This window comes from Saccostrea echinata, unplaced genomic scaffold (genome assembly GCF_033153115.1).
Source record: "Saccostrea echinata isolate AGI-Se365-2 ecotype Australia unplaced genomic scaffold, CSIRO_AGI_Sech_v1 ptg000033l, whole genome shotgun sequence".
Classification (NCBI taxonomy): Eukaryota; Metazoa; Mollusca; class Bivalvia; order Ostreida; family Ostreidae; genus Saccostrea; species Saccostrea echinata.
This window is the reverse complement of record NW_026889782.1, coordinates 11,582,842-11,605,961: the sequence shown is the minus strand read 5'-3', so window position 1 is coordinate 11,605,961 and position 23,120 is coordinate 11,582,842. Positions and strand designations below refer to the sequence as shown.

Below are 23,120 nucleotides of genomic sequence, written 5' to 3'. Positions count from 1 at the left end.
AGACACTTCAAACAAAGACGTGTTGAAAATGAAAAAAAGGCCAAAAAATCTTTGAGGACATGAATGTAGAACATCAGTAATTACAGGCACTTTTGGGTTAATAAATACAATTTACAAAAGCAGTTTACAAGACATCCAAATAACTGCTTTTAGAAGAACGGGGTTTGAAGACATCCTTGATGCATATTTGAAAAAGAAAATTGACAATGTGAAGATATTCATAACTCTACAAAGCATGGAAATAGCTGCCATCTAAGAAATAAAAAAGCAAAATACTCCCCCAGAAGAGAAGAGACTCTCCCAATTGGCAGGATACTATAGAGGCAGTATCTGTTCACTCTTGTAATTCAAGGTAAAGCAAATCAGAATTCTCCAAACCGGGAAGATTTTAACCTCAGTCAAATTTATATTCATTTTTTTTTTGTTTATGGTTCACATGGTTTATTACATATTTATGAAGATAATTATAAGCCCTAAAATTTGGAAATTTAAGTCTAATTTGTTTTGGGGGATTTTTACATTATTTTCTAATTCGTAGAATGCCGACTAATTGAGAATACTGCTTTAAAGGACTTCGGACTTTGCTATAGCTTTTTTTTTAAATTAATTTGATAGAATTCAATACGTTTCGTTTTTATTTTTTCATAATTGCATCTATTTACGTTTTGACAACGTATCTCAGAATTTTGTATCGTATGTAATTTAAAAAGAACAGTCTTTTCAGTTCTTATCTACTTTTGGAGTCATCCATGCAACTGGATAAGATGTTAGTAGAATACTAAAACTAAGCACCATTTTCGCTGCATCCCCATCCATTGTAATCAAACACAAAATGTACAAGGTGCTGTATTCGTGGTTAAACAGAATTTTGGTAAAATTGGTATAAGTAAATATAAGCAGATAGAAAAATAGTATGGACGTCACACAGATGGGAAACACAAGAGTATGGTGGCATATTTCTGCCCCCCTACATGCAAGATAAATTATATCAACATGCAACATAATTATGTAGACATTCGGCTTATTTAATTATGTCAATATGCAAAATAATTATGCTGACATGCAAGATACCAATCTCTCTATAGAATCTAATTTTAATGTTGGTAAACTTAATTACTTACGCCATTATATGACATCATAAAAGCGGGACGTAACAGAATTGTTTTGACATGCGACTTATTTATGTCAACATGCAAGATAATTATGTAAAAAATGCAACATATCTATGTCAACATGCAAGATAATTATGTAAAAAATGCAACTTATCTAAGTTAACATGCAAGATAATTATGTATACATGCGAGTTAATTGTATCAACATGCGAGATATGTATGTTGACATGCAACTTATTATCTTGCGTGTTGACATAAATATCTTTCATGTTAAAATATAATTCGCATGTTGACATAAATAAGATGCATGCGTATGTTGACATAAATAAGTTGCATGTTGACATAAATAAGTCGAATGTTGACATAAATAAGTTGCATGTTAACATAATCATCTTGCATGTTAAAATCTATCTCGCATGTTGACAATAATAAGTCGCATGTCCACATAATTATGTTGCATGTTTACATATTGACAGAAATAAATCACATGTCAGCATAATTCTGTTGCATCTTGCTTGTATGAGGTCTTATTCCGGGGTAAGTTATGGTGGCATATTTCTTCCACCTACATGCAAGATAAGTTATGTTTACATGCGAGAAAAGTATGTCAACATGAAAGATGATTATGTCTACATGCATAATAATTTTGTTGACATGCAAGTTGCCAATATTTTTAGAGAATCTTATTTTAATGTTGATAAACTTACTTACTGACGCCGGTATAAGACATTATACAAGCAAGATACAAAAGGATTATGTTGACATACGACTTATTTATGTCAACATGCATGATAATTATGTTAACTTGCCAGATATTTATATCAACATGCGACTATTTATGTAAGCATGCAACATAATTATGTAGACATGCGACTTATTTTTGTAAACATGCGAGTTAGATTTTAATAGTCAAGATGATTATGTTAACATGCATCTTAATTATGTCAACATGTGACTTATTTATATCAAAATTCAACTTATTTATGTCAACACGCGAATTACATTCTAACATGCAAGATATTTATGTCAACATGCAAGATAATAAGTTGCATGTCAGCACACATATCTGGCATGTTCACACAACTAACTCGCATGTTAACAATTATCTTGCATGTTGACATAAATAAGTTGCATGTCTACATAATTATCTTACATGTTAAAATAAATAAGTCGCATGTCAACAAAAGTCTGTTACATTTTGCTTTTATGATGTCATATAATGGCGTAAATTAGTAAGTTGAGAGAGATTGGTAACTTGCATGTCAACATAATTATTTTGCATGTTGACATAAATACGTCGCATGTCTACATAATTATGTTGAATGTTAACATAATCTATCTTGCATGTAGATGGCAGAAATATGACACCATGATAGTAATTAAGTTTAAATTAGATTTTCTAAAGAGATTGGTAACTTGTATGTCAATATAATTATTATGCACGTAGACATACTTATCTTGCATGTTGATATACTTTTCTCGCATGTAAACATAATTTATCTTGCGTGAGGGGGCAGAAATATGCCACCATACAAGAATTATAGCCATGTGAATTTCCCACAAAAAGAACACTTAAACATACATGATAAAGTTAAACTGAGTTATAAATAAATTAATGTAATTTTTTGTGAATTTTTTTTTCACATGAAAGTCGTGTGAAAATAATTTTCTGTTAACTAACCATTAATTCGATAAGAAAAAATATCCTTGTACACTTTCAGTGAATCTTCTCAATACAACAACAATTGCTCCGTTAAAACCACTGACAATCTGGAAGATCCCGTCAATAATGCTTACTCTCATCTTAATGATTAGATTTGGTTTTACCTCCATAATAACAAAATTCCTTAACTTGTAAGGAATCAAGCTACCAAACATTTTGCATCGGGGTGACAAAGTTCTTTGAAGTTGTTCATTCATAGGATTGTAATTCTCATTTTATTGAAAGTGAAGTCCATCCCAAAGTCCAGCTGCTTCAAAAATCAATATATTTTTTTACATGTGTAATTTACAAAACTGCAGATTTTATACTGAATTAAATTGTACTGAAAAGGAATAGATTTTAAAATTTTATTAAACAAGTTATCAAAGGAATCTTTTATAGCAAATACAGTAAAGTAAGAAGTTTTGCCTTACCTTTACTGAAAGAGCCTTCAGCTGCTAAATGCATTTAGGATTTACCTTAAGGAGTTGAGAACAACTCCAGTGGAAGAGTTAATGTTTCCTGACACCATCATACCAAGCAGGAAAAGAACCTACATTAAATGTTTCAAACGTTCAAAATCAATTTTAAAGGGAGAGGGAATGATTCATATTTCAGTGAATTTCTCTTAATAGTCGATACGATCGACTAGAGTTTATAAACAGGCGCGTAGTATCGTTTTTGAAAGAGGGGAGGGGGACATAAAGAAAAATTTACTTGACAACTTACCTGAAAATAAAACTTTAACAAGCAAAAAAAGTTAATCCTGAAATATCTCAAAACTCGTAAATCCTATTTCGTGTGTGGGTAGGGGGTCGGTAGGGTTAGTTTCAATGTTGTCCACAATCAACACATTACAACATAACCTTTGTCTGACTAAACTGCAACAATACGGAAAATAGGGACCAGCCTTTCCATGAACATTTTCAACAGGAAAAAGTTATGTTTCGAAAACGATGGGCAACCCCTCCCCCCCCCCCCCCCCAACTATGTTCCTGAAAGAAACTTATTTCAATATATAGCAGAATTTGATCAAACAAGAAATATTGTTCTTATGAACATTGTAAATGTTTATTTGCAATAAATATTTTCATTTGACCATTAAAAGGTAAAAATTAATATATGTTCTTACATTATAAGAAGGAGATTGGTTTTGTTGCTGATAATGATGAATAGACTTTTAACCTGTTGCTAAGTTTGATTGAATTGAACCAAGTTGTTGTTCATAGTTTTCAGGATATTATGAAAATCTAAATTTAAGGCTCCCGAAAATGAAAACATACAACCAATCGCAGTTGATTCTATTTTAAGCCTCCCGCAAATGTACAGTCATGTAACTATGTGCGCTCACATTACGCAAAGGGCATTTTTCTATGCGTTTCTGTATTTTTTTTAAATATTATTCATTGTGTTTAAGGACAGATGATACAAACAATTTTTTTCTTTGGAGGAGACTTAATATCAAAAAATAGCCTACATTGTGTATGTGCTATGTGCCGATTTTTATCATTTTGTTTTCCTCATAAAATTCACCTGGCTTGGTATATTTTTCATAATTTTCTAAAGTTTATATTACACTTTTAGCACCAAATTAACATATTCTGAAATTTATTTTCATCTGTAAACTTTTACTGAATGGATTTGTCCATATTTGTAATTTTATTGAAGTATCAACTAATATTTTCCAAGTGTCATTTCTTTTATGCAAGAAAATACAACAGGTTATTGAGTAAATGTAATATCAGTACACTCTGTGCTCCTTTAGAAACATTTTTGAAAAAAAAGAGGGCAAATGAATGAAGATTAAACAATTTTACCATGTGTACTTTTTGAGGGAAATATGGAAGGTATTTCATTCTCCGAGTCTAAGGAGAAACATTCAAAGAATTATCCACTTTTCTAACACTGTGAGATGATATTAAGTCTCCTCCAAAGAAAAAAAAAATGTTTGTATCATCTGTCCTTAAATCACTAAAAATATTTTTTTTTGTTTCCTGACATTTGTAAACGATCGCCCTGGAAAACTAAAGAAGGTGTCTCAAAAGGAAACAAAAACGAAGACATCCAAAACGACTTTGTATTTCCTAGTGGCAGCGACTGGAATCAAGAGAAGATAACCAGTGCTAACGACATTTGTAAAGCAAATGATCAAAATAAGTCCGAGAAAAAAAATTCTTGCATGATACTTACCACAGACATAGATTAAGTTGTATTTAAGTATTTTGTTACGGAAAATATTCATTCGGTCAAGTTTCAGCCTTTTGAGAAATTAAACATTTTTGTGCAAACTCTTACAGTATGTTAAAAAAGATGTAAGAGGTTCACACATGCCAATCTATCCTTTTCATGATTTGAAAAGTATGCATTTATTGTGAAAATAGTTTACAAGCTATGTTTATGAAGAACTCCAATATCACAACATTACCCTAAAAATTGCAAGATTGGTACAGACTTCCATTTTGTTCTTTGTTGATATAAAATCTGAAAAAAAAATCCCTTTTTGTCTTACATTCAACAACTTATAAATATTTTCGATAAAGAAGTTAAATAAATTCGTATGAAGTCATTATTTTCTTGCAGACAGTGAGAAATTGAAAAAAAATTCTTACTGTCAAATTTGGAAAACACATTATTAGCAATTCACATATCTAGAAACATCTTTAGTCAATATGTTTTGGTAAAGTTGCGCTAAGGTTTTATTTCATTTTGAGTTCGGAATTTAAATCTTTTTAAAAATGTACCACATGGTCTAAGTTTACAAATAGCTTCTAAAATTTCCGTTCCAATGCCTTGTTTTCTTAAACAACAATTGTAAGACATTCGTGATCTTGAACATATGAAATAATGAAAAAGGTTTGAAATTTTTTTTTTGTTAACAAAGGAGAAAAGGACAACAGCATCATGCAAGATAAAAAAATCTAGATGCATTATTTTTCTTTACTGATGGAAACATTTGATGTGACACCCCTTCAATAAAATGACAATGTCACTGATCTCTTTCATTTACAAGAAAGAGAACATGCTTATCAAAATGATAAAATACGCGCCTGCTTTTGAAATACAAAGCGTGTCTGGGTATCTGAAAGGTATCTTTAACTCATCAATTGCTTGTAAATGATACTTTTTTCTAACAGGCTTTACAGTTGAAGATTAATTCAAAATCTTGATATTTGATATCCATTATCCTATTTAAACAGTTTCTTTGGCGACGTTTGGTTTATAATTTTGAATGTTCTTAAATATGAAATCTGGATTTACAGTGTTTAAGCATTTTGATAATTTTAATTTCCCACTTTAAATTCAATGCATAGGAAAAATGACAGTGTCAATCATCTGGACATTATGTAGATTTGTCAGAGTGATTAACCGTGTCAGATTTAAGAAATGAAAACAAAAAAGCAAAATTTACAAAAGTGATGTAGCTAAATTTTTGAAAAGGATGAAGAAAGGTGTAGATGGTTTTCCACGACATATCTCCCCGGTTACTCTTTGCTCTTTGAGTAACCAATTTTAAACATGTATTACAGAAATATATGGGAACAAATCTTTACTTGTTATGAAATAAAGGATTCTTTAGCAAACATATATTTATCAAGAAAAAGTGTTATCAACACCTCAATGTTCAGTATAACATTCAAGCTTAACTTGGTTGAGTAAAGAAGGAATCCAAGCATGATGACCCTACATTATGGCGGCCCATAGAAGATAACTCTTGCTTAATAAAAAAAAGGTGATTGGTTGATTGATTGATTGTATGTTCTTTAACGTCCCATTCGTCCCATTCGAATTTTTCACCCATATAGAGACGTCACCATATACCGGTGAAAGGCTTCAAATTTAGACCTTAACTCGGCACTTAGGGCCATTGAGCAGTGAGAGATCTTTGTTGTGCCAACGTCTGCCGTGACACCTGGCGTCGGTTTTTAAGATCTCATCCGAAGGGCCCGGAACTTTCACATCAAAGTGCCGAGCACCTGGCGAAGGAACAGTTGCTACCTTTTTTCATCGACTTAGGTCAGTCGCGGCCGTGATTCGAACACACGAAATTCCGATCACGAAGCGAGCGCTCTAAGGTAAAGAAAACAAAGAGTGGTCGATCTCAAAAGTTCGCGTCTATGAACAACTATCTACGAGGGTTGTCGGGTTAAATCGTGGACATCGCGTTTTTATTGAAAAATTGTGCCCGCACTGAGCTGAAATTTTCAGCAAATGTTCATTTATCAAATTTAGATACATTTTAATATTTTTGATAAATTATAGGCAAAACTAAGGACTTTATTATACTTGAATGTGCAAAGGGTATGGTCCTTCGGCGAACGATTAAAATGTCAAGATTTTTTCATGGAATATGCGAGTATTATTTCGAAATAAAAGTATGAAATAGATAAGGTTGGGATAAAAATTAATCTTTTTTAATTCACCATCTCTTATTTCGGCATTTGGAAAATTTCAAGGCATTAAATAAATTTTTGTCAATTTGCCGAGCATTTGAGATGGGAAAGTGGTAAACGTAACAAGAGAAAAATGGTGACGTTTGATGACGTTACGGCGCACCGGAGAGCAGTCATTTATATGTAGATTAAGTAATAACGCTTTAAGAGACAATAATACTTAAGTATTGGGATTTTATAAGCGGAAGCTCGTTGATCAAGTCTCGCCCAGTGTAGAACAAAACATACAGACAATCAGCTACAGGTAATAACGAAAACCGCTGTCACTGCAAACCGTCAAAAAATGATTGCCCATTTAGTTCAAGGAAATTGAGATTAGCTTATTACATAATTTCCTAAATCAAATCTTCAAAAGGTCCCATGTGTGTACAAAGTTGGTCCCTCGACTGTTCATGGGGGAATAAAAGAGAACTAGAGTGTGTATACTTCAGTGAAATTACAAGAATTTAAATTGGGTTTTTCAAGCAAAGATAAAATGTGACGTTAAGACATTTGACGTTATCATCCGTGCGTCGTGAGACGATACCACACATAACTTAAAATCTCATATTTTGTTTATATGAGCATATATCATCTTGAAATGTGCTATGTATATTGAAAAAAAGGGGTACTAAAGAGAAGGGAAAATTTTAGAAAGCAATGTTAGTTATTTTTTACACTAGGGAACTTAACCGGACAACCCTCGTATATGGGGAAAAAGAATTGGTGTATGAGTAAATCATTATCTTGGCATATTTAAAAATAATCAACGAAGGGTTTTGTTGTTCCCGTTTGGTTAATGAGTTACAATTATCTATTGTGTTGTCTGATGAAATCAATGTGACCAAAAACAATTTCTTTAAAAAATAATAAAACATTTTTTTCAAATTACAAATTTTATTAAAGCAATCCGACAATAAACATTTATTTAAAACATTAAATAATATTACTTTTATTTATCTTACTTGATCAGGACAAATCTTAACCTTCAAATAATTAAAAAAAAATACTGCGTTATGAATTACTGTCTTTCAGTGTATATCCTATTTTATCATGATATACACTGCATCAGAGGTCACAATCATTGTGTATGTGGGAGTTTTGTAAAATCTTCGGAGAAAAGCACATTGACTCCACAAGAGTAGTTTTTCCTTACATTTTTAAAGGGTAAAATCATTCGAAGCTTGGTGATTATATATATATATATATATATATATATATATATATATATATATATATATATATATATATATATATATATATATAAAACAGATGAAATATAAGACCACTTCTGTCTGACCCAATCGAAGCATTATCTTCGTTATAAGTATCCTGTTAAAAAATTTCTGTGTCCAAGAGATAAGGTAATGGTCGTAAGAAGAAAAGTGCGTTTTATGCATGCAATTAATCAACCTTACTGTATTTATCATTCTCAATTTCTTACCAGAACTCTCTGTAATCATCTTAGTTTTTTGGTAGGTGAAAAACAAGTATTAACTTTTCTTTAAAACTTGTCTGATCTGAACGAATTAGTTATTACGCTAAGAATTAAGGAGAGTAAAATTCAGTATAATTCTATTGCTAGCAATCAAGAAATGTTAAATTAAGTGTAAAGCAGAAAATGATAAAGGAGACTCAGATTTAACTTTTTCTCCAATTTCATTTTGTTGGGACAATCATTTGATTCTCGGGGGGGAGGTGGCATTTTTTTTTCTGGCCCGTTTCGAGTATCCCACGGTTCCAGCTGTTGTTAATGTCCATCGGATACCCAAGTGAGTAGACATCGACTCTTTATATTTACATTTACTAGTATAACATGTGTGTGAAAAAAGAATTTAAATATAAAATGAACACACACGAAGCATTCCATATTAATTTCCTTAGTTCCCGCTCACTGACTTCAGACACATTGACAACCCGGGACATTGACATGCATATAAGGCACTAGGCTTTTCACTTTGCAAAAATTACATACAGTTGAAAATATTGAAAAAGTACCACACTTAATTTCAGCGTCATCAAAGAGAAAGCATTTGAAAATGTAAATACTAGTAAACCGTGTACATTTTGATTTCAAGCATCGAAACGCATTTTTATCATAGGCGCTTGGTTTCAGGATGGTGTATTTTATGTAGAGGCTTCCCGGAATGTCTAGATAGAACAAGTTTGGCGCGGTTAATGACCCCTCTAGACTTTACGTGCAATCCCGGGACGCCTCTGCACGTTACATAGATAGAAATCATCATTTCTTTTACTTTCAGTTTCAGTGCTAGGTATCGAGGACGTTTTGCTTTACTGCATGTTTGATACAGCAAGTGCAAATCCGCAGATGATTGGAGGGATTTTTTTCCATCAGTTGTTTTTTAGCTAAATCTCACCCGACACCGGTAGAAAAGTGTAAATATTGAAGGAAGATAGTTAACCGAGTCACCCCATGGAATCCATGATGGCGAGTTGCAAACATTGTGTCTTTATATACAGAAATATGATATCTTTAAAAGTACCAATTTATGCGATTTTTAATTTTTTTAAAAGAGTGTATTTAAACAGATATTTAAAAAAAAACCCACACACACAACACACAAAATTTTCCATCCTGAAACCAAGTGCCTATGATTTTATTACTGCAAAAACTGCCGTTAGGGTTCCTGTGAGGAAATAGTTTCTTCAAAACCAAGAACGCCAGCATTTGACTGTTCCTTTTAATAGCCATTATCTCAAAATATAAAAATTCTCATTGCTTGGTTACACTAAAATAAAATGAATCAAATGCTCCGGTATTATTTTCTTCCTTGGGTACAAATTGGTGCACTAAATATTATCAAGATAATGTGTAATAATTTAGTAATGTTGTCTTGTTGATTATTTTTATCATTATTATAGGTATATAAAAACAAGCAAAAACTTGCATGTAAATTCAATGTCAATCAAAAGAACGAAAACAGTAATAATAGAGATTCACAAAATACATGTATATATAGAATTCACATGGTTTGTGGTTGAATATGATTTGTATCCAATGAGTTGTCTGTCTTTGCTTATGGATGGAAAACATACAACTACTTGGATACAGATCCGACCACAGACTATGGGAGATTCTTTTTATCGCGTGTTTTAAATATATATATATCAATGTTTTTTCCCATTATTTTATACATGAACATGAATCTGTTCTGTATAGTTTCAACAAGTGAGAACGTCAGAACTGTTGGTATGAAATCGATATAATATGTCCAATATAAACTGTATAAATGGGTGAACATCTGATATAAATGTTAAAAAAAATCAGAAGTAATGTAAAGATATGTGTTTTGATCAGATTCTAATTAACATAATACAAAGTATGTTAAAACTGTAAAAGTTGATGATTTTTGATACTTAATGAAATAAAAAAAATACTACACGTTAACAAAAAGATGTACTTTGACATAGTCTGCATATTACATAAAAAGACGAGTTCATCTGAAATTTGATACAATGTAGTAACATTAGTATAGTTTGTACTCATTTATACAAAGAACCACTAAGAAAAATGAAAAAAAAAAATTAAATGTTACAATGTTTGAATTCCTACAAAACGTGTTTTAAATAAATATACGAAGCTCAATCTATAAACCATAAAAAGAAACATTTTCTTGGAAACGCATCTACACGAAAATTATAGTGGATTCATCATTGTTTGCTTGGAACCAATGTTCGTACATTCCGTGGGTTCTCCTTACCAACAAATATACATCCACTAATGCCATTTTTGTCAAAGTACATGGTGATTAAATCTACTGTTTATAGAAGCAATGAACGAAATTACAACTCACTGAACATTTTGATTACCAAAATAAATAAATAAATAAATAAATGAATAAAAATAAATAAATAAAACTTACCTTGTTGAAAGGATTCCAAAATATGATAATTTTTATATGCATTCATCTATTATGACTGATTGTATGTTCTTTAAGTCCCTTTTGCGAAATTTTCACTCATTTAGAAACGGTACTATATATCAGTAAAGAATTCCTGTTTGCAATAAACATCAATGTAATTTTGTTGCAAACATAATTCTGGTATTTAGTTGGAAATCTCCATTTTTAAGTTGTGCGCCATTATGATTGTCTTAAATATTCACTTTGCTTTAAGAAGACTTTTTTGATAAAATTTTAAATTCTCAATGAAAACATATGAAAAATGAAAATTTAAGTAAATGTATGTTTTATTTGTTAACAAGTTGCCTTAAATAAGTAAATAATTGGTTTATCTGAGAACAGTACCTGCATAGTTGTAAATTGTATTTTTACACTATTTACAAACTTGTACTTTTGAGACTTGTGAAGAAGATCAATTTTTTAGATTGTATTTTGTGGAGCATTCCCATTCGGAGAAAACCGGTAGACGTACCTTTTCATATCGCTCACGAAAATGGAAGAGTATTTAATAGATTGTCTTGTTATAATTCTGATCCTGGTTATAACTGCACCCGACAGTAGCAAAGCTATCACTATTTTTGGATATTCGTTGTTCATAGCTATCGCTAGTGGTGTCTCCTCATAACTATTAGAAATATTAACATCCGTAATAATGAAGAAACAACATCGATTTTCCCATAAGCTGCCGCATGCCATAAAGCTGTTTTTCCTCTATTGTCTTGGTGATTAACATCTGTTTCAAAATTTAATAGCATCTTTACTATACCCACGTGCCCATTTGCTGCAGCGGTCATTAGTGGGCTAGAAAGATCAAAACGAAATATTGCATACGTTGCCCCAGAATTGAGCAGAACTGAAACAATATCTATGTGTCCTTTCTTAGATGCTATGTATAAAGGTGATGTGTTCAAATAGTCACATATGTTCATATCAGATCCGTTTGAAATCAACAGTTCAACAGTTTTACGATTGTTAAATCCGGATGCCAGGTATAATGCTGTTTCTGCAAACATATTTTGTTCATTAAGAACTGCTCCCCCTTTCACATGTAAAAGTTGTTGAAGTAAATCGCTATTTCCCATACGAGAAATTATGTGAAAAGGTGTTTCTCCATGTGTATTTTTTACAGAAAGATCACAATCATATTGAAGAAGTTTAGACACTATATTGATGTTTCCCCTTGAAACAGCGTTTTGAAAAATCGACATTCCCTGTGCATCTATTTCATTAACATTTGCGTTATGTTCGAGAAGCAACGTTAACATCTCTTCATTTTCATAAGCCAGAGAAAAATATAAAGCTGATAGGTCCCCTGATTTATCCGAATTGACTTTTGCCCCTTTTTGCAGAAGCAATCGGACAACATCAGTGTTGTTTGACATCGCTGCAGCAACAATAGGCCTTTTTCTGTCGACTGTTATGTTTTCTTTATCGACATTTTGCTCCAAAACCATTTCAACAATCGCAAAATGGCCTTTCTTACATGCCAAAAACAAAAGATTTTCACCTTTTTCATTCCAGTCGTTAACGTTTGACCCACCTTTAATCAAAATTTGTAAACATTGCTTATGTCCTGATAATGCCGCCCATAATAAAGGTGTATTAAGTGTGGCATCTCGTTGATGGATATCAGCATTTTGACTGAGAAGAAATTTAACGGCTTCTACGTGCCCCTCTCGTGACGAAACTGATAACGGACTGACTTTATTTTCGTCCGGTAAGTTTATCAAAGCTCACTTCTGCAGAAGAATTTGCATTGTGTCTGTATGCCCATTTTTGGAGGAAGCAAATAAAGGGGAACATTTCTTGTCATTTCTTCTATTTACATCAGCTCCCCTTTGAAGCAGCATTTTTACAACTTCAGCATTGCCATATTCAGAGGCAATGATTAATGGGGTATTTCCACATGAAGTTACAAGGTGGACACTTCCAAAACCCGAAAATAATTTTACGATGTCAGGATAGTCAAACTTGCAAGCGAAATGTAATGCACAGTAACCGTCAAAATTTGAATGCTTCACATCGGCCCCGTGCTTTAGTAAGCACTTTAAAACCTGGATTGTTCTCAACCTGTCGGTATTTGGCATGTATCTATTCATATATTGAAGGGCTAGTAGTAACGGCGTGTTTCCAAATATGTCAACAACATTAACGTCAAACTTATTTTCTAGTAAAAAAGAGACAATTTCATAATTATGCAGTGCAGAAGAAATTTGTAAAGCGTCGTAAGAATTTTGTCCAAAATACCACCTCTCCAACTTAGCAGTTCCTCTAGTGAGATTAAATAATTTTTCTACAATACTCATTGATCCAGAAGCACATCCTGCCAAAAATAGTTTTTTAGCAACTTTGGCCACTATTTCCTTGTCTAATCTACATAGTCGAGATAAAATTGCATCTACTATTTCGTCATGACCAAATAAAGTGAAACATAAACATGGGGTCAACTCGGAGCCAAACATTGCCATATTAATTTTCATCTGCACTTTGCTGCATTGTTTAAACCTGTGATGAAACTCAAAATCCATAAATATTCCCAGTGGAAGAACAGTTTCTACGGGAAAAGTAAGGTCATCCAAAAGAATTTCTAAATGTGATAACCAGTATTCTTTTGTAGGTATTTGATAAAAGTATTTTTCATTTAAATCCATGGAGAGAAAATGTGACACAATTTTTTTTATTATTACAAAAAAATCAACACCGATTTCTTTTATTACATGGCGGTGACAAAAAGGAATAGTACTGTAAAAATCTCGTACCAGGTCAAAAACTGCTCTGACGAAAGGAGAATATTTTTCCACGAGAAGACAAATCATACATTATCGTAGTATATCAAACCGATCTCTATCACTGTGAAATGATATGAGCCTTACCAACACATCAAAATTCAGTTCGGCGATATCATTTCTTTTGACATCCGTGCATATAGGTTCAACTGATAATAATATCTGACAAATTGTTCTTTCAAATTTCTGTAAACTTGCAGGTGCTGGAGTGTACAATTCAAAATCTTCAAAAGGAAATACTAAAGCTGCTGCTTTCGTTAATGCAATAAATATATCTTGTAATATGTCCTTTGGTATGCATGTAGAAAAGATATCTGCAAACAAATCATGTAATTCCTTTGGTGTAAACTGCATATTCTCTTCCTCTTTACAGTTTTCTTCTCTCATTTCCATTTGCTGAATTTTAATTACCCCTTCCTCGCATGTCGTTTCAGCGCAGCAAATTGGCGATAATTCGTTACTTGTCTCAGATACGGGTGTATCAAAATCAATAGCCAAGCTTGGACATCTTTACATGTAGGTTTTGATTGCTTTAAATGAGGGTTGAACAGCTTAAACAGTAGATGGTATATATCTTTACCTGAAATATGTTGAAGTCTTGACAAGGGCCAGGGGGTTCTTGCAAAATGTTTACGATGAATTGATGTCAGGAATATTTTCTTAAAATCCTCATCCTCCAGCGATGATATCTTTTTTCTAAGCGATGATTTAACCACTGGACTCCTAAGCGATGGACATAAACAAATATCTAAATAGGAATTGTTCAAATTGTGAAGAACCTTTTCAATAAAAACTGTTGTGTTTTTTTCGGTTAAAACGATAGGGAAACTGGCTCGTTGCAGATATGATTCACAGTCAGCAAAGAAAACATTTCGTCGCATAAACTTGGACGAGCATATTCTAATAGCTTCATCTGGAAATTCTTTTCCGAAAACATACGTAACTACGTCCATGATAAAATCACTAAAAAATTGTACAGATTGACCTTCTGTTTTAAGAAGGTGTCCGGACAAGTTATTATATTGCTCAAAAATTTTAGATTGTGTTACAGTATTAGCTAGACCAAACAAATTCAAGATATGTCTGAAGATACTTTCATTCCACTGAAACCCTTTATCAAACAAACCCCTATTTTGTGTCAAAAGAACTAATGAACAAAATTTAATAATATCGTTTTCCCTGTAAAATTTTATTTCTCTTTCGATTATTTCCCTTGGTTGAAGGAAAAATTGTATGCCCTCTTTCTGATATGCCATCTTACTTCCAAACAAGGAGCAAAGTAACGGAAAGTATTTTATAGAATCGCATTTTGCGATTTTCCTTATTTGTTGTTCTGTATATGACGTTTCTCTTAGATGACATTGAAGAATACGACACTTTTCTTTCACAGTAAGTTTCAAATTTCCCTCAAGAGAAACAACATTTTTAAGCAGCAAAGACTCTGTCTTTAGTTCTTTTAAAATCTGTTCCCTACAAGTAAACAGAAACTTAACGTTGTCGACTCTATGAAACATTGCTACTCTTCTCTCGAAGAAATTCCAATCGCTGATGAGATTTTCGTCAATTGCATCTTTTCCGATAGGATCATCAAAAACAAATAATTGCTTTAAAGAAAATTCCTCAAAATTAAGGAGATTTTCTATGTCTCTGATATCTCCAACAGGGAAAACATTCCAGCCATCAAGACGATATTTGAATTGCTATATGGTGAGCTATAGCAGACTTTCCGGAACCCATATTTCCAGTTATTGTGACAATATTAACAGAAATATCAGTAATTATTTTTTCTGCAAGTTGACATCCTCTTTTTATAACAAACTTTGTATCCTCTTTTCTCCAACTATCCAATATAATGTCTGTCTTTTTCAAAACTGAAGAATCAAAACATAGAGGCTACATAAAGTTTGCGTAGCAAATATTAGAATTTTAATGAATGACTATATCATGCGTATTATTTTATTAACACGGCATCTCTAAGATAGATAAACAGTTTTAAATTCATATAAATTTTAATGCAACAGAGGGTTTAGCCTCTGCCGTATAATGTTTGAACAGTCGGTGCTAGGGCATTCACTTTTCACAGGTTTATCTTAAATGTCAAGAGCTTTCTATGCATGGATGCCATTAATTTTGACCCTATTACCTTTACTTAAAGTTTCGAGTACTATTAAAAAAACCTTTAGGTTGGCCTTAACTTTAGAACTCTTAGTGTTACGGCTTTTCTAATTCACAGGTATTCCTTGTGACAAGACTTTTGTTTTGGTACCAATTTTTTTATCTTCTGACTTGAGGTTAGAGTATGACATTTTAGAAACTTAAACTTTCCAAGAGCTGCCATACGGAGGCATAGATGTTTCACAAACAAATCTTGGTGTTCTTTAAAAGACAGGGATCCACATACCTTTTCTAATTCCTGATTCCATTATTCATTAACTTATTATTCCCTTTTGAAAAATAAATATATATTTAAAAAGAAATCTTGTTTTTGACTGATACATCTGCCTCACCTCATATTTTGCATAATTGTATATCGTAAGAATAATTTCAAAAATCTCGTTTAAATCAACATTTTGTAAATTCTATGGTGTTATAATGATATTGGTAGGAAATGTACATGTAACTTATCATTAGGTCGTATTTTAGTGGACTTGTTTCATTTAAATCTGTCAACAGAATGTTCTATCTTCTTTATCAATTCAAAGGAATTACCGAATGTGTGACCGGAACCATAGGATGCTTACTCCTCCTAGGTACCTGATCCCACATATGGTATATCCGGGGATCTGTGTTTATGCCAAGTTCACAGATTTAGATTGTTTGCTGAATTTTTGTGATCGATCACTGTTCGCTATCCTCACCTTTTTCACATGAGTAAACACCGAATTTGTATACATCAATACATTTGTTGCAATAGTTCTTTTCTTTGATTCTTGTTTTCAATTTCTAAGTGCCAACTATGTGTAGATATTTCAATTAAATCTCTCACGTACAGGGTAAATCTGGCGGGGTGCATAGCATGTCATGGAAGTGCAAGTAACTCATACCTTTTAAACTTTACAATGCTTAGCATTGTTCGTCCAGGTTCAGTAATTGAATATTGTGAAATTTGGTTGTCAAGATCGTTATCCATCGGAATTGGATGCAGTTAAATACAGATGATACAGTAAATATAAATATAAAATATTCTCCTTTTCGCAAATAAAGTACTGAATGGCATTGCACTAAATGATGACGCCCGAAAATACCTAGAACTTCCGTGATCAACTGATTCACACCAAAAATATTTACCCTAGATATAAGAAATTTATTTGAAATGTTTACATACTAGTGACACTTTCAGATTAGATAGAAGAGTGAAATAAAAAAAAATCAATATGTTATTCTTTAAATATTCTAACATTATCTACCAAGGCCAAATTAAGAAAAAAAATACCTTTGTTTCCCATTACTTCACCGACCCAATTAAATCGCGCCGACTCAAATATTTTTTTTAATAATTCAAATATCTTTTTTAATGTTAACACCTTTAAAAATTTATAATCAGAAAGACTGAAAATGTTCTTCTGTAATTTTTAAGCATTTGTTGGGGGAAAATGGCACCACCAATATGTGGTCACAGGGGGTTAGTTCGTGTTATACATGTAAAAAAAAAAAACGGCGACGTATCAGCCTTCTTCCTTTTGCTTAATAGAATTCTAGGCCTGCTTGGAGCAGTAGTTAGATTGTCTGCTCTAGAGTCACAGAGTAAGAAGCTGATCCTTACGTCGCGGGTTCGAATCCACTGTGCAACGTAGAGACAAGTCCTTCAGATGCGATTGTGTAAACCGAGGTCCCGTGTCGCATTAGGTGTTTGCACGAAAAGATCCCTCACTTCTCAATAGCCCTGGGTGGCGAGCGTAGGTTAAAATGCAGCCCTCTACCGGCAAGTTATGACGTCTCCATAGCAGTGGAAAAATTCTCGAGAAGAACGTTAATCAACAACAAACACCCTTGAAACTTTTCTTTAATAAAATATTCGTATATTATGACTAATTAAGCGTGTTTCTGTGGTATGTAAAAACCTGTCTTTTAAAATTAAGGTACGTGGTACATGTAAGCATGGTAAAGCCCGCCTCATGGGCAGAATAGGAGAAACTGCATTGAGATTACCTGCGACTTAGATATTAGTTCCTTACTTCGGGACTTCATAAGGAAATGCTCTAGAACCACTCAAGAACCACTGCACAATTAAATGTTCTTGAAAAAGTATATTGCATATGTAAGCACTAGAAGTAAATAGATACTAGTAGTAGATTTGGTAAATATACTCGGATGTTTGATCTTTGCGTACCTGAGAATCTTGTCTTTATAATAAATATTTCAATAAATTTACACTGACGTGAGATAATTCACAAGGTCAATGGAATTGTAGTTGTGAATATTTTTACCTTAAATTTTGCTTTTAAACGGCATTTGTATGATATTCTATTTACAATTCGCTTTCTTTTGCATTTTTCTTACTTATTTACTATATTCTATTAAATTTCAACCTGCTGTTAGAAAAAAAAAATACCTACCTATCCATCAACTTGGGATTTTAGGGTAGGGTTAGGGTAAACAAAGATATTATTATTGAACATATATAACATATATTACAAAACATAATTTTTGGATATTCAATGATCTCATACCTCGAAAAGACCTTTGTTTTTCATCGGCTTTTACAGTAACAACGGTTTCCCTTTCTCTTAACTCATTTAGTCTCTAAAACGGAAAAATAAAATGAAAGCCTAAAATTTGCATGCTTGTTTTCTCAAATTTATTTATGCAAAATAAAAAAAAGATATCCTACTTCCGATAAGTACTGTCAGGATTATTTTGTCTTATTTTTTATAATCTAAATTTGTTGATTTCAAGAAATTCTGATAAATATACGTACATCTAAGCGAGTTAATCAATACCAATTTTTGTTCCCTAGGCCTCTGTCATGGTTCTTAATATAAAATAAATACAAAAATATCAAGAATTAGTATAAAAACAAACGTTTCTTGCATAAACATTTTATAGTATTCATATTTGGCGAAATAAGAATAATTTTTAATGAAAAGGAATCATACATTTAGGTATCCCTTATTTGGCAGGTAGGTGTCCATCCTCCGGCAAATGCTTTCAAAATTTCTCCAGTTCTTATAAAACTCGGCTTTCTCCATTTCATTGACATGAGAATGAACACAACATATGTTTCTTAGCTGTCTTATTTGGTCAACATCACTAATCAAACTCCTATTCAGAGAGCAAATATTCCTATAAAATGGAATCAGGAAACATTTATTGCATTTCAAAACCTGGCAAAAATATAGAATTTAAATGTCCTTGATATCTGGTTTAAATTTTGAAGAATACGAGCATTCCAATGCAATTGAAAATTATCTTTGAAACATAATAGAAATATCAAAATTTTGTGTTTTAGGATAAAATTATTGGAAATATATTTAAAATGTTTCTATATTTTTAGTAGGCTTGGAGTTTTATGTCTTCTTTAAAATCACAATACTCAAAGAAATTTATATCATATATCTTCGTCTTGTTATAAGCAGAGAGCAAGGATAATAAAAACTTTCTAGTTTTTATAACAAAATGCTTATACGATATGAAAACAATGAATTATATTGTATTTGTTTTTTTGCCGTAAGAAAATGCACATTAAACGATGTTTTTTTTTTTTTTTTACTTTAGTATGTAGGTATTTATGTATCACACTTTCAATGACATATCTACATGCACAGTGTCACTTTATCATTCTATTACTCATCATACAGTCGAAATGTTTAAGAGGGCTGTATCGCACTTTTGGCGTTTTCTTGTGTATAAATATCGCAATACAAAAAAAAAAATGATATCGTTGTAAATAAATGGTTTGACAAAACGCATCTATCTATTGCATTCATAGTCCACTTCTGAAAATTTAACTTTACAGATATATCGTGCTGAAAATGCATATTTTTTAACTGTTGCAAATGAGAATCAATAATTTTAGTCAAGTTACTCGAAAACTTTGGAGTCTTGAAATCTTCATTTGATGAACTTTCGAAGTATTATTTTGGTCCGGTGGATATTGTGGTATAGAGATTTTAAGGCATAAATATTACAATGCAATTATGCCATCTTTAAAAAAAAATTGGGTTGCACTTTCCAGACCAAATGGATAAAATGGTCCGACTAAAAAAAAATTAACTTCCAGAAAACAATTTTTTATGCACTGGATTTTTTTTGGAAAATTAAGCATTTACATTGAAATTTTCTGAAACGCGGGAGAGGGCAAACAAACATTTTTAAAAGTTAGCCTTATTGGCTATTATTTGATCTCTTACTTACATGCTTGAGATAGATTTCAAAATATAGATTTTAAGAACTTTATTTTACATTCACATACCTCAAAAGTGTACAAAGCAGAGTTATATCCATCTCTTTGTAAGATCCTGTCCTTATCGCCTTTTCTATGACCTGAGCTTGCTCGTCAGTGATATTCATCCTTTTAAGCTTTTTACCACTTGTTTCATTTAGTCTTTGCCTGAGATCCTCAGGGGCTATTTGGTCGAATAGCTGGTCCCTTAACATATCAGCAAAAACTTCGTAAATAGCGTCGTTTGTTTTTACGAAATTTCCTTTTCTGTGCAACTCCTCCATGCTTATAGTTTGTTCTGTAAACCAGTATTAGAGACAACTATTTAAGTCAGTTTAAATTTGGACATTTTCCAGAAGTTTTCTCCATGATTGCTTTTACATAAGGTAACTGACTGTTTTTGATAACTAAGGACTGTCAAAATGTAGCCAAAATTACGAAATCCAGATAGGGCCATGTAGTTCACTATTGCATCAGCGCACCATCGATATTTGGTCGACAGTGCAATGATGCAATGACAATGAAGTGATGGTGCGATGACGATGAAACAATGGCGTAAAAATCCGATGACGATGATGCGATGACACAATAAAGCGATAGCACGATGATGCAATGGTGCAATAGCGATGACACGATGGTGAAATGACGATATTGCGATGGTACGATGACGATGAAGCGATGATCACTAACCCTCCATTGTTCTATCGCATCATTGCTTCATTGTCATCGCACCATCGCTTTTTCGTTATCCCTCCATCGACCCTTTAGTCGATGCTTGATAGTGCAATAGTGAACTGCATTGCCCTATCCGGATCCATACCAAACATCTTGTTTTTTTATGATTTATAAAATGCATTAAAAATATGTTCCTTCTTGCTTACGTCAGAATCTATTTTGCAAACATTTTTTAAGTGTTAAGTCAAACGGTATAAAAACGTATCTTGCTTACATTAAAAACGAACTTTTCTAGAAGTAATTTGAATTAAAACCCGTACTTTGTTCTACTCTTACGTTAAAATCACATAACTGTGCAAGTGCAAGAGTAACGTTTTACAGATATAAGACCCGTTTTTTTGGATATTTGATATTAACAAGTCGTTTAATGATAAATTGTTTAATTACCTGTTTGCGAGGACTTTAATATTACATGAAACTGATATCATGCATTGACAAAATTAAATGTTATTATCATGCTTAAGATCTAAACAAACCTGTGTGTTTTGTTCGGTCTCTTGTCTTGGACAGACACGAAATTTAACTAGCAGGGATAGGTGTATACATTACAAAGTTATTTACAAGGCATTGGTACTCAGGTCAGGGCTTTTAAATCGTGATTAAAATAATACAAAGTTCAAACGTCTGTGATTTTATCGTAAATATCAATGTTTAAAATCATTGTTTTGCAGTAATGATGAGTTATTCCCTTAGTACATGTAATACGCCAACCAATCGGTGCACATATAGGAAAAACAGTGATATATCAGGCTGTGAGGTTCGGAATTTAAAGTTAATTAAAATTTTTGCTAATTTGATGTTACGCAAGATCAAACCTTAGTATCTCTGTCCTATAAAAAGCATATTACTTTTTAAAAAGCTATTTTGAACAATTTATGATCAATTTTTGTAACTTAAGAATACATGTAGTTAAAATTCTTACAAAAAATAATTTATCCTAACAATATCAATAGCAATCCTCTGACAATCTGATCTTAGTATAAATCTGGTGTGTCACTTGTAAGGTCAAAACATATATCCGAGGACATTGGAAATCTATAAACAATTTTTCGAAAGTACAAAAGAAAGAAAGTAAAGATAGGAAAACGATATTTAGATAAATAAAACTATTGAGTTTTTAGATTATTTACCTATTCCTAGGAGATTTTGGAAATTTTGAAATCATAACATTTTACCAAAATCAATAGCATAATCTTACTACTTTTCAACTCTGTATACAACCATTCCCCACGATAAATTAAAGTCCAGTTTTTTTGACATCACTTACCGCTGCTTTTTCAATAAAAATGGACATCGTAAATATATTTACCTTGCCATTGGTCATTTGCAAAATTATTTTGTTAAAATAAAAACATTCTGGTTGTACACAATTACTCTGAGGTTGATATTAAAAAGATGCTTGATTTTCAGATTGGCAATTTCTATTTGGTTGTAAGAGAACAGGTCTTCCAAAAATCTGTCAAAATTCCAATGGGAATCAAATGCACCTCGTTGTTAATCAGATCTATTTTTGTATTCATATGAAGCAGAATTTATTCAAAATCTTATACATGAGAAAAATATATTGCTGTGGTCCTAAACTCGACAATTAGATATATCGACGACATATTATCAATTAACAATAGTTATTTCCATTCATATGTCGACACGATATACCCCGGTGAGCTTGAAATAAAAGATACTACAGAATCTGGCACATCTGTTTCATATTTGGGTATTTTGCTAGAAATAGACCGTTAATGGTAATCTAACAACAAACTTTATGATAAACGTGATGACTTTAATTTTTCAATCGTTAACTTTCCTTACTTATGCAGCTATATATACCCGTGTCACCTGCATATGGGGTGTATATCTTTAATTTGATTCGATACGCAAGAGCAAGCTCTACGTATGAACAATGAACAAGGTAAGTTATTGACAAACAAGTTGATGAAACAAGAATATCAACAGTCTAACTTAAAGGCTTTATGGTCAATACAATGACCTTGTCAGCAAATACAATCTATCATTAAGTCATATGCTCATTGACGTTTTTCATACTATTTCT

General features: G+C 32.2%; 1 protein-coding gene and 1 pseudogene across 1 annotated transcript; both read right to left on the bottom strand.

Annotated features, from left to right (window-relative positions):
• Positions 1–11,772: 11,772 nt before the first annotated feature.
• LOC133198124 (receptor-interacting serine/threonine-protein kinase 4-like) lies at positions 11,773–12,621 on the bottom strand. The gene has a single exon (XM_061334267.1). The coding sequence runs from the start codon at positions 12,619–12,621 to the stop codon at positions 11,773–11,775; it is 849 nt and encodes a 282-aa protein (XP_061190251.1).
• Positions 12,622–12,786: 165 nt separating this feature from the next.
• LOC133198123 (uncharacterized) lies at positions 12,787–20,619 on the bottom strand (annotated as a pseudogene).
• Between the last annotated feature and the right edge of the window lie 2,501 nt (positions 20,620–23,120).